This window comes from Scatophagus argus, chromosome 16, assembly GCF_020382885.2.
Source record: "Scatophagus argus isolate fScaArg1 chromosome 16, fScaArg1.pri, whole genome shotgun sequence".
Classification (NCBI taxonomy): Eukaryota; Metazoa; Chordata; class Actinopteri; family Scatophagidae; genus Scatophagus; species Scatophagus argus.
The window spans coordinates 7,055,397-7,067,294 of record NC_058508.1 but is presented as its reverse complement, the minus strand read 5'-3'; the positions used below and the strand labels follow the sequence as shown (position 1 = coordinate 7,067,294).

At 40.5% G+C, this 11,898-nt stretch overlaps 1 protein-coding gene across 2 annotated transcripts; it reads left to right on the top strand.

Annotated features, from left to right (window-relative positions):
• The first annotated feature begins 560 nt into the window (after positions 1-560).
• On the top strand, positions 561-11,865 carry LOC124073234 (casein kinase I). Of its 2 annotated transcripts, none has more exons than XM_046415328.1 (11): positions 561-963; positions 3,540-3,630; positions 3,854-3,964; positions 5,356-5,504; positions 6,229-6,457; positions 7,950-8,120; positions 8,326-8,474; positions 8,620-8,815; positions 8,956-9,095; positions 9,950-10,017; positions 10,121-11,865. In XM_046415328.1, exons 2-10 carry the CDS (start codon positions 3,555-3,557, stop codon positions 9,980-9,982), a joined length of 1,254 nt encoding a protein of 417 aa, XP_046271284.1. In that variant the 5' UTR covers positions 561-963; positions 3,540-3,554; the 3' UTR covers positions 9,983-10,017; positions 10,121-11,865. The 2 variants fall into 2 exon arrangements, with proteins under 2 accessions (XP_046271284.1, XP_046271285.1); XM_046415329.1 differs by lacking the exon at positions 561-963 and adding an exon at positions 1,071-1,094.
• The last annotated feature ends 33 nt before the right edge of the window (positions 11,866-11,898 follow it).

The following is an 11,898-nucleotide window of genomic DNA, read 5'->3' as shown; positions in this document are numbered from 1 at the left end:
CAGTCTCAGTTTTAAAGTTATGCTGGTGTGAACACCAAGCACCGCATAGTATGGTGACAGTGAAAACTGCCTTCTGCAAGATACAGTGATGAGTACGACAAAGAAATTACATAAAGGGAAAGGCCTATGAGCTGTTTCATCGCCAGGGCCTCAGAAAAACAAGCCAGCATGTCCATCTGTCACCCTCTCATTACCATCCACAAACCAATCCTATTTAACACCCACGTCATCCTACAGTAAGCCACTGCTTACTGTATGAAATTATTTACCTTCTCTGATACAGTAAATGTGCTGTGGATACACTTGTACCACAAAACGTTATAACGGACCACATTTTTTTCTTCATAGATTTAAGCTTGGGTTTAAAGGATTTTGTAACATCTACACTTTGTAAGACGTCACAGGCGTCTTTTGCCTTAGATGTTGTGACATAGATATGTACATGCAGCTAGTGAAATCTGATGCTTGGTATGTTGCACTTGAAAGATAAACTTTATTTATCACAGGAAAAACACAAGTACTTTTTACTGTCACAACGTGATGAGTGTTTGATGAACACAACCAATGAATTTACTTTGTGAACTGTGACTCAAAATGAGTAACGGAAGGAAATGGGATAATTGATGAATGGTCAAAATTATGGAGGAAGGAGCAGTTAGGTGTGACGTTTTCCTTTAATGACTGTGCACTGACATTCAGGCAATGACATCATCGACGTTGTGAACGGGCGCGTTGTTAAGTAACGAGAGGGGGAGAGAGACTAGAGTGGAGAACGGCCGCTCGTGCTGCTGGAGCTTCTGTGGGAATATCAACAGGGAGTGCAACCGACGACAGATCTAAGAGCTGGGGGAATGAGAGCCGTTAGAATCCGCTCCCATCCTCCTCTGCGCAGGCTTCTGTCCGACTGACAACTATTGGATCAGAACCTCCACCGAACCAGCTCTCGGACGAACCCATTATCGGGTGAGTGTTGGGTCGGGGAACCAGGGAAACCAAGGGGGAAAAGGGGCCTGATTCGGCCGAATCAGAGTCTTGTATTCACGGCGTACAGGAGAGGGGGAGGGGGCGAGTAGTAGGGATGGCTATCTACACAGGTTAGTCCACTACCTACATGGGTGCGGTTATGAGTGTGATACAAAATGTAGCGAAGTGTTATATATACATTTAAAGCTTATTTTAATTTCGAAAAGAATTACTGTACGCTACGTTTTACGGTTCCATTAACGTATTTCTACTAACGTCAACGCTAGCCTACTCTTAGCAGCTAACAGTCAACTTATGTAAATGCCTTCGGCTGATATTTTTACTTAATGCCTCTGTGAATTAAACAGACGGGTGTCCTAAAACATAATCTGTGTTTTAGTAAACGTAACATTATTTTAGCTAGTAATTTTCTTTTGTAACGTAAATCACTACCGACTTTCTTCCCATCAAATTGCAACCAGGAAAGTGTACCGTAGCTTGACATGTTCCATTACCTTAAGAAACCAACTGTTAAACTTGTGCAATTATTTTAGATTTTGCAAGTTCGGTCATGGTCATGGTAATGTTTGCATTTATTGTCGAGACTGTAACACACGAGCTGATTGTGGAGTGACAGCTGCCTGAGAGTAAGAGGCGTAGCTTTGCTTCGTTTTTCATGTGACTTAAGTCTCCTCGTGTATAGGTGATTAAAGACAGTGTACCACCTCCTCGGGACATCCTGTCACCACAACTGCCACAAAGACGCCTAACCAGCAGATATGTAACGTAGTGTTGTATCTTAACAGTCCACTGCTCTGTAAGCCATTACTACCATAACCGGAGATGGAGTTCCTTTTTTTTCGGTGCACTGTGATAAGCTAATTTCAGTTCACAAGAGACAGGCCACCTTTGAAACATAAATGCAGTCTTCACTTTGCTATGATTTTATTGTGCATGTCTTTGCAAAGTTCTCCCTTGCTAAGATTTTTAAAATGAGCGCATGATGGTATGTGCAGATGAAAACCATATGGAAACTGTGCTGTTTAAAATTGTGTGTCACTGTTGATGTACCAAGTAATTAATCAATGGCGCTTACTGTGTAGCTTTGTGATTAATGTTGCACCATGAATCCGGTCCCTGGCTACAGCACATGAGACACCCACTTGGTGTAATGAAACCTAACCCTTTATTAGCCCAAATCCATCTGCCTCCATCACATCCAATATGGCAGGCTGCCCTTTCATCAACTGGAGTTGACAAGTTCTGTCTACATATCTTACAGTATGTTGGTTAAGTTGACGTCTTCACTTGATATGAGAACAGTGCAATTCGAGTTGTTTTGCGTTTGAATCCTTTAACAAGGCTCAGCTGATCCGAGATGATAGTATGTAAGCCATCATCACTGTTCAAGCAGTTTTAAAACAGAGCTGGTGTCAGCAGCTCTCTTTTTAATCCTACTGCTTACAATCAAGCAAAGTCACTTCTGGGATAATTTATGTTGTGATGAAGGAGGCTCTGGCTGAAAGCAGACCGAATGCAGAGAATTAATCCTGCAGAACTGATGACCGCTCTGCTTGCTTGAGTTGGCATGTCCACAAAAGTAAGATTGTCTGTTTTGTATTCAATTTTTCCTGTGTTGTCATACAACTATATCATGTTTTCTATAGGAGATGTGCATAAAAGCAAGAATCAGTAGCGGTGATGTGTTCTATTTTATATGTTGTTGGCCACATTGCAGGAAGTATTATTTAAAGATGCAGCAGTGCTACATTTGGATTGAGAGTACACTACTATGAAGGGCACAGTTGTTGTGTTCCCAGATTGGTGGCAAGGAAGGAAATCTCTGTGATAAATGATCCTCTACGCTGGTGCATTTTCTGCAGCACTTTGCTTACTGAAGTTCATTGCACAGAATTGTCTGAGGGCCTTGACACAGATAAAGCCAGCCAGAGCTCCACGGCTGCTCATGCTTTCCCTCCCTTGGCAGTGCTAGTACAGAACAGTGGAGAGCTCAGTCTTGCTTTTGCAGTGGCTGCACAATGTAGCGTGGTTGAGAGAGTACTAAATAAATCATGGTCCTGCTCCAGCATCACGTGCAGTTCAGCTCAGAAGATGCACTTCATTTCACTTCATGTGTGCCAACTCTTGGTGCTCAAATGGCAAACTTCCAAATGGCAACTTAAAATTGAGTGTTGCTCTCATTTTTCTGTATTTATTTCTCCTCCCTTCCCTGCTTTTGCTGATCTCACTCCAACCACCTCCCCCTCCCAGTCCTAATCGTGTATCTCTGGAGGCCAGACAGCTGTTGCTGATCAGCTAGCCCTGCTCAGGCAACATTCTCACACAAACACGTGGTCAGTTCAGTGTGTCTGTGACTGACGGATCATCATGTGAGCAGCTGACTGACTCCTGAGGGCACGGTCCCTCATTCTACCACTTGGGAAGTCAAGTTGCAGTAGCTCATCCCATAATCTTTCAAAGTTAGTAGTAACAGACGAGGAGCACCACAGATGAGCTCGCATGGTGTCATGTGTCCTGTGCTTTCTTAAAACAATCTATTTCTGTGTTGGTGGCAGTGAGAACTCGCAACCATGGAGCTAAGAGTTGGGAACAAGTACCGGCTTGGACGAAAGATTGGGAGTGGTTCCTTTGGTGACATTTACCTTGGTAAGTGTGAAGTCAGTCTTTTTTGTGTTGTTTTTGCTTGTCTTAAACAACTTTTCACTTTTCTCCTCTGTTAAGGTTTCATACATTAGTTTCTTTCCACATTAATTTATGGTCTTCCTTTTCATAGTGTACCATTAATTTCTCCATTTCCCTTCATATCTATCCATTATTGGATTGGTATTAGCTCTTACAGCTGTGGTTGTATTTTTGTGTATCTCCTCAGGTGCCAACATTGCCACCGGTGAGGAGGTAGCCATCAAGCTGGAATGTGTGAAGACCAAACACCCACAGTTGCACATTGAAAGCAAGTTCTACAAGATGATGCAAGGAGGAGGTAAGGAGTGCATATAGCTTCAACACATTTGGCAGGTTATTTCAGTTTGTCCTTGGCAGTATTATAGATCTGAATACCCTACTAAGGCTGCTGGCAGGATGTACAATGCATTGTTTTTAGAGATGCACTGACTGCAGTTTTCTTGTTCAATTCCAATTTTTTGGAAGTGTGACCTGCCAGTACCGATTTTTGCAGATTCATATTTTCTTTCTAACAACTGTAACTGACAGCATATACAAACAAAAATCAACTTTTCTGCAATGCAACATTTTTCTTTCATAACAAAAGAGATTATTAAACTTTACAATTTTTTCTCAAAATAAAGCAACTGAAAAGAGGTAGTCATGGCAAATACAGTTCTGCGTTCAGATTTAAGGCCTGCTGGATGACTCATTGTACTGACACGAGTTATTTGAGTCCTTTAAATCACTTGAGTCAGGATCGCCAAGAGCCCATCAGTAAAACCCAACTCCAAAGTCCTCTTGGGTCACGCAAGTCCGAATCTGTACAATTAAGGGTGCAGGCAATATCCCCATCACTGTAAAAACAGTGAAAACACTAACAAACAGTGTTTCACTCACAACTAAAGATTGGAGCAGAGCAGTACTGTAGGATGTGTGCTTCCAACATAATGCCAAAAGCTATTAGGTACACATTAGATTGCTATGTGTCGCGTCTTTAAATAACCGTAAAGTAAAATTCCTGCTGACGACACATGTAAGTTCAAACTTTAAATTGTGCCATTCATTGTCCTTAAAACCTACTCCAGTTGTTCTAAGTAGTTGTTAGCAAGAAACTGTTACAAACAAATAGCATAAATATACATGGACCATAAGTGGCTGCTACCTTCTTTGTCATCGGGGACTCAGAGAGCCTATGGAGTCGAGTAAGAAAAACTTCCTCCATGACCAGAAACATAGCCGATCAGGGAGTAACCAGCTGAACTGAGTGCTTCGGTCTTTTCACTTAGGTCTGGCACTGAGCTCTCTTTAGCTTTAGCCACTTCTCCTTTGCTTGTGTCTTCTTCACTCAAGATGAAGAACATGTTAGCGTGTGGCTGCGAGTTATTGTCTGTGCCGCTGTGCATACAACGTGTGGATCATTCATAAAACAGACAACCTTGAAATCAGCGATACAAGAGACTGACCGGCCGGTTTCCGGTCTGAGAACACAGAAAACCAGCAGATTCGGGTTCCTTGTCAATCAGTGCATCTCTAATTCTTTTAACATTAAGAATTGTTTTCTGAAGAATTTTCTCTTTTCAAGTTGTTGTCATCTGTTGTGGTCTGTATTAGGTGACCCAACATAGATGAGTTAAGGCATTTTGAAGAAACTGATTTTCCAAGCGGGTTGAAGAAACTTCTTGCTGACTGTGTGTATATGTGTTCCAGTGGGTATTCCATCGATAAAGTGGTGTGGTGCAGAAGGAGACTACAACGTGATGGTAATGGAGCTGCTTGGTCCCAGTCTGGAGGACCTTTTCAACTTTTGCTCCCGGAAGTTCAGCTTGAAGACTGTCCTGCTTTTGGCTGACCAGATGGTATGACACAAAATGTCATGATAAGTCAGGGACATTAGAATTAGGACAGTTTCACTGTATCCTCAAAGATCCCTCTGGCTGAAACCATTTTGTTTACTAGCAGAATACTGAGACCTAATATTTATGATCCCACTAGGTCATGTGCATGACCTACTTGACTTTCATTTGTTGGTGCACGTTCTATATATAAACATTGCACGAGTCCCCTCAGGCTTCTCTAAAGATCGTAGATGTTTTGGTCTCCACTACTCTTGTGCATCCAGTGTACTTTGTAATTAATTCTGGCCTCTGCTTTGACTGTACTGACCTAGATATTTCACTTCATACATTGTTCTCTCAAGCACAGCTCATCTCAACTTTTATCCTAACTGCAGCTGATCTGCTGTGTCAGTCCTCTACATGGATGCTTGCTTCTCCAGTTGTAGCCTGGGGTTGTCACCTTCCCATGTCCAGTGTTCATATATATTAATATATATATATATATATATATATATATATACTTTTTGTCCTCCTCTTTGTCTGGTCAAGATATTGATGTATTGAGTGCACCTACTACTTCTCAGTGACTAAAGGTTTACATGAAAACAACATGAGAAAAGTGCAATCCTGTTGTTGTGGCCATGAATGACACCTAGTGTATCTTGTCTGTGTACCAAAGTATTTTACGTTTGGAGCTGCAGGACCTGAGAGTTTCTTCACTCATTGTCTCACATATCTTCTTTAGATAAGTCGCATTGAGTACATCCACTCCAAGAATTTCATCCATCGGGATGTCAAGCCTGACAACTTTTTAATGGGGCTTGGCAAGAAGGGCAACTTGGTGTACATCATTGACTTTGGCCTGGCCAAAAAGTACCGTGATGCCCGCACACACCAGCACATCCCTTACAGGGAGAACAAGAACCTGACTGGCACGGCACGCTATGCATCCATCAACACGCACCTTGGAATCGGTAAGGCCCACTTAGAACATGTGCACAAACACGATTCGACCAGATTAGTTACTTGTTACACACATTATGGGATTAGAGCCTCATAAAACTGCTGCTGATTCTTGATCCTTTTATTTGCACACATTTTGCTAGACAGTTCTGTTACAGCTCTGCATGATGATGATGATACTTTCTAGAAAGCCCCTAATTAAGTTGTACTTAACCATGTTAGTTTATATTCTATGTAGTACTGCAATGGCAGAGAGGTTGAAGTCTAAAATGTGGATAATCCTGACTAAGTTCAGACAAATGCAATGCATTCAGTTTGGTCCGGGGAATTTATTATGCATCAGGCCAATCTTGCCTCTTTTCCTGATACTGAAATAACATGCAAAGAACATACTGAATTTACCTAACCTCTAAGCAGCTTGTTAAATGTGATTAATGAGAACTGACTTATGATGATATTGCCCTCTATATGACATTCTTCCCTAGCCTGTAGGTGTAATGTACTATACTACATGTTAGATTTTCCCTTCAACAGTTGTCTTTAAAGTCTGTTTTTTATTAGTTACAATCCCTTTTACTATCTGTTAGTGTCTGTGTCGGAACAAAACAGTATCCTTTTGAATATTTTAGTGGTTTTTAAATCTGGAGTTCTAACTGGCGCTTAACTTTTTTTCAGCCAGGAAGCTGTCAATTCTAGCTCGACATTCTAGGAATGATTTGTTCTCAGTGTCGCTCTGATCCCCTCTGGTCCTCCCACTTTTTGATTTTTGATGTGCTTCCTCTCTGCATTGAGTTTTTGTTTACACACACCCCATCAGTTCATACAGGGGATGTGAAGGCAAGCAGTTCATGATTGAGGAAAAAGAAGGAAATGCCATCTGGGATGGAAAACGGCCCTGTTGTGGTGTTGTCATTTCAGTGTAATGCTGTAATGCTAAGACATTCTGTGGAACATTTTTATATGCCTGGTCATTTAAACACATGCCCCACCGCACTGCAGTGTGGCTAAACAGTTGCAGCCCAAGCAAGTTATTTATCTCTGTATTTTGGTTAGATATTGACTTTTGTTTTTTAGATATCAGCTGGCTGGACACATTTTACATGGGAATGATAGGACAGGATATTTCTTCTGTATTATCTTGGCTTTCTCAGCAGTTAAAATTATTTAATTGAGTGGGTGTTTTTTTTTAGTTATGTATTGATTGTGGAACTTGATCGACAGTGACAGTAAATAAGCATTAAGTTTCTTTGAATAAACAAAACTTTCAAGTTTTGTCTGATGATTATTTGACTATTATTATTATTTTTTTTGGACTATTGTCTAACTATTATTTGTGCTGATGACAGGATACTATGAGCTGTGTCTGCTCACAGGTTGTTGAAGAAAAAACTTTATTTCAGAATTTTAAGTAAGTCCTTGGTGAGTGCCTGTTTGTCATAGAAGTAAGGGGACATCCCTCAGTTTTTTCATTCTTGTATGCCATCTCATCCTTTCTGTCCACAGAGCAGTCCAGGCGTGATGACCTGGAGTCTCTTGGCTATGTTCTCATGTACTTCAACCTGGGCTCCCTTCCCTGGCAGGGCCTCAAGGCCGCTACCAAGAGACAGAAGTATGAAAGAATCAGTGAGAAGAAAATGTCCACACCCATTGAGGTTCTTTGCAAAGGATATCCTTGTAAGTACTGTATCTGCAGTGCCTCTGTGTATTTAGGCAGCAGCATACCTTGAGTTCGGAAATTATATGCAGCTGCAGTACTAAGTTTTTTTTTCTCTCTGTAATGAACACTGACAATGCAAATGTTTTTTTGGTTTTTTTGGCTTGGGTTTTTTTTTTGCATCCATTTTCCCTTATTACTGTTTTGCTTGTTATTCTCCTACAGCTGAGTTCTCCACATACCTGAATTTTTGCCGTTCACTCCGTTTTGATGACAAGCCTGACTACTCTTACCTACGACAGCTCTTCAGGAATCTTTTCCATCGACAGGGTTTCTCCTATGATTATGTCTTTGATTGGAACATGCTCAAATTTGTAAGTGTATGTAGTAATCTTTGTCTTGATCCCTTGTAGCCACTTAACTCTGCCATCACAGTTGTCAAAAATTTGACTTCCAAACAGCTAATTTAAAGTTGCTTTTGTTAAAGGAAAGATTTAATGTGATGATCTCCTCTATCAGGGTGCTGGTAGAACAGCTGAGGATGGGGATCGGGAGAGGAGGACAGGAGATGAGAGGGATGAGCGGATCGGTGGAGCCCCACGGGGTTCTGCATCACGCGGCCTCCCCCAAGGTCCCAACCCTGGAGCTGGCAACAGAGTCAGGAACGGGCCAGAGCAGGCTATCTCTAACCCTGCCTCACGGGTCCAGCAGTCTGGTGAGTATACTGCAAAAAAAAAACTTCTAAAAACGTAGAAAACTTCTGCTATCTGTCCTTTGATAACAGAATGATACTATGCAATATGTTCTTTTTTGAATATCTGCATTAAATGGGGTTCATTTCATACACAATTTCAGGGAACACGTCGCCTCGTGCAATTTCTCGTGCGGAGAGGGAGAGGAAAGTGAGCATGCGCCTCCACCGTGGGGCTCCTGCCAACGTATCGTCCTCTGACCTCACAGCCCGTCACGACCAATCCAGAATTTCCACATCACAGGTGGGAAAACGCTCACAGCTCCTTTGGCTGTCTATGTGATACACGCTATATTTTAATGGTTAAAAAACATTAATCAATGAAAATAGCTTTTGTTGAAGTTAATGAATGATCCACTAGTTCAATGTTTAAATACAGCAGGACATCCAAAAATAGTTGAATAAATCACTGCTCCTCAAGCCTTTAGGCAAGGATCCGAGTTTTGTTTTTTTAATTTTTTTTTGAGTAACCTAGTAGTCAACGTCATGTATTTAAGCTCTCTTTTGAAAACAATCTGTGTTGTTGTAAAAACCAAGTTGTTATTGGATAACAGTCCATGTCATCATATAATGCGTCCCTGAAACTGGTATGTAAGGACCTGTGTGATATTGCATCTAACGCATGTCCTAATAGAAACTGAAAGTTAAACACACTAGCAATGCGCAGATGGCCTCTGTCATCAGTTAAATTGGCAGGTCTATATTGTGCGTCATCTCTCGTAATGAAACATATAAATATCACAATATAAATTGTGCATTTGGTGTTATAAAAAAAAAATAGAAATGCTGGAAGATAGGCTGTCTTAGCAAACTCACTCTTTTGCTTGAACAGTTATGTATCCATTCTGATCTCCAGCACACAACTGATACATGATACATACGGTACATGCTTGTTACATGATGTGATAGAACTGTTCATTTAACGCATTCATTGTGGACTGCAAGCATCTGATGTGATGCTTGCATTCAGACATGGGATAATAAGACATGGATCTGGTTCAGCATGATGCAATAATTTTGCCTCGTGTATATGTTTGAGATAGAAGCAGCTAGACTGCAAAGTCCTCCTTTTAAGTCTTAATTCTGTTTCTTTTGCAGGTCAGTGTGCCATTTGAGCACATGGGGAAGTAGAATTCCTTGGCTAAGCATGCGAGTGGAACTGACAGGTGAGGCCTGATTTCACTTGTTTATTCCAATGCTGACTGTGGAAATACACAACTTATCAATACATTGACTTCTCTAATGACACTGCTCCATTTGTTGTTGCAGGGCCGCAAAGTATATTCATCGCTCCAGATCATTTCCCCTTTGTTTTTCCCTTGTCTTATTAAAAAGATGATTGTCAATGGACACATGGATTTTTGGAAATGGACAGTGAATCTTTAAAGGATCTATGGGAGCACATGAAATTATCCAACATGCACTCTTTCATGAGCCCTATTTGCTGAACTGTGGACCACCACAATACAAAAGCAAATAAATGACAGTCACACACCATTTTTACTCAGTGGTCGCTCATACCTGCCCCACTCCTCAAAACATTCCCTCAGTACCTTCTGTCTGAAAAATGTGAAGACCTGTTGGCATCAAAGAAGCGAAAAAGTTTTGGGGACACACGCATGTTTCTTGTCCAAGGTCAACTTTGTGACTGATGTAGGCTTAGTAAAGATATAAATTCTTCATTTTTTTTAACACCACAAAACCATTTTCATTGAGTATTGCGTCTTTGTTATGGGTTTTCTTTTTCTTTTTTTTTTTTAAAAGAGAAATAACGGCTGAAAGATGAAATTGGGGAGAGGTAGGAAAGATGGTGCTGGACATAAAGAAAGGTAACTTTGAAAGGGATAAGCAAGTGATGTTTTAGCTGTTGTAGAGTAATGTTTTTGGTAAAGTAGCATTTGATTCTTGCTTGCCTGTCATCCCTATTGTGATTATTTACTCTCTTCCACAAACCTCCACCAAAAATCCCTTATTTTGCCTGTTTTGACTTGGTGTTCTATGGATTTAATGTGAGTGGGTAAGGTGAAGAATGACCATAGACATTGCAAAGACACACTCAAAAGTCTTGAGGGAAAGCACCTCAGGAAATTCTCAATGTATTTGACCATAGCTGCCCATTTGGCTCACAAATAGTGGCTGCAATTTTTATGATAGTTCTTAATGTTACCTTTTTTTATTATTTTGTTAATGGAAGTCATTAGGGAGTGGGCAGGCTCTGTTAGAGATGGGGAGGGCGGGGCATCCAATGATATTTTTTTTTTCTTTTTTTTAATGTTAACTTCACTGTAAATATTTTTTATTTTGATGTAAAGCCAAAATGTGGTTGTTTTTAAAGTGTAAAGTAGAAAAATGCATACTATTGACATAAATAGGGGCTGGGTCCAGAATTTTAGGTATTTAAAGTACTAAATTGTGGGATTGGCTAGTGTTACATTGCCAGCTGGGTCATTCAACAGTGTGCGTGAAAGTGTGTGAGTATGCAGTGAGTCACTTTCAAGGATTTTGTCTCTCAGATCTCTACTATTTATGTTCAACTATTTTTTTTTATTATTATTTGTCTGATTTGTTCTTTATTCGTACTTCTGCTTCATCTTCCTGTAATTTATTAGAAGGATCTTGTTCATCAGCTGTTTTTGTTTGTTTGTTCCTGTGTTCTTCTGTCCACCTTGTATCAAACACGGAGCTTTTGATATTCATTCTGCAAAAATTATAGTTTGATATCACCTTTTGGATTTTAACCTCGAGCAACCCAAATGATGTCATTCAAAAGAAAAGAACTGATGCAATTGCAGGGATGTGTAAATAGCAGTGTATTGTACGTGTAATTACCTTTTTAAGGGCCACAATGACCCAGTGGTTTTGTAACTATAGGGTTGGGAATCGTATGAGGGTGAGGTGATGGGGATTTCACTTTATGTATTGTGTACTGATATCTTGTACAGTTCTTTAACACTTTATTTACAACAGTATTTGTGTATATTTTATGAAGTAATAAAAATGAATAACGTTGCTCACACGCGTTTCTTGTTGATCTTTTGGTTACGGCT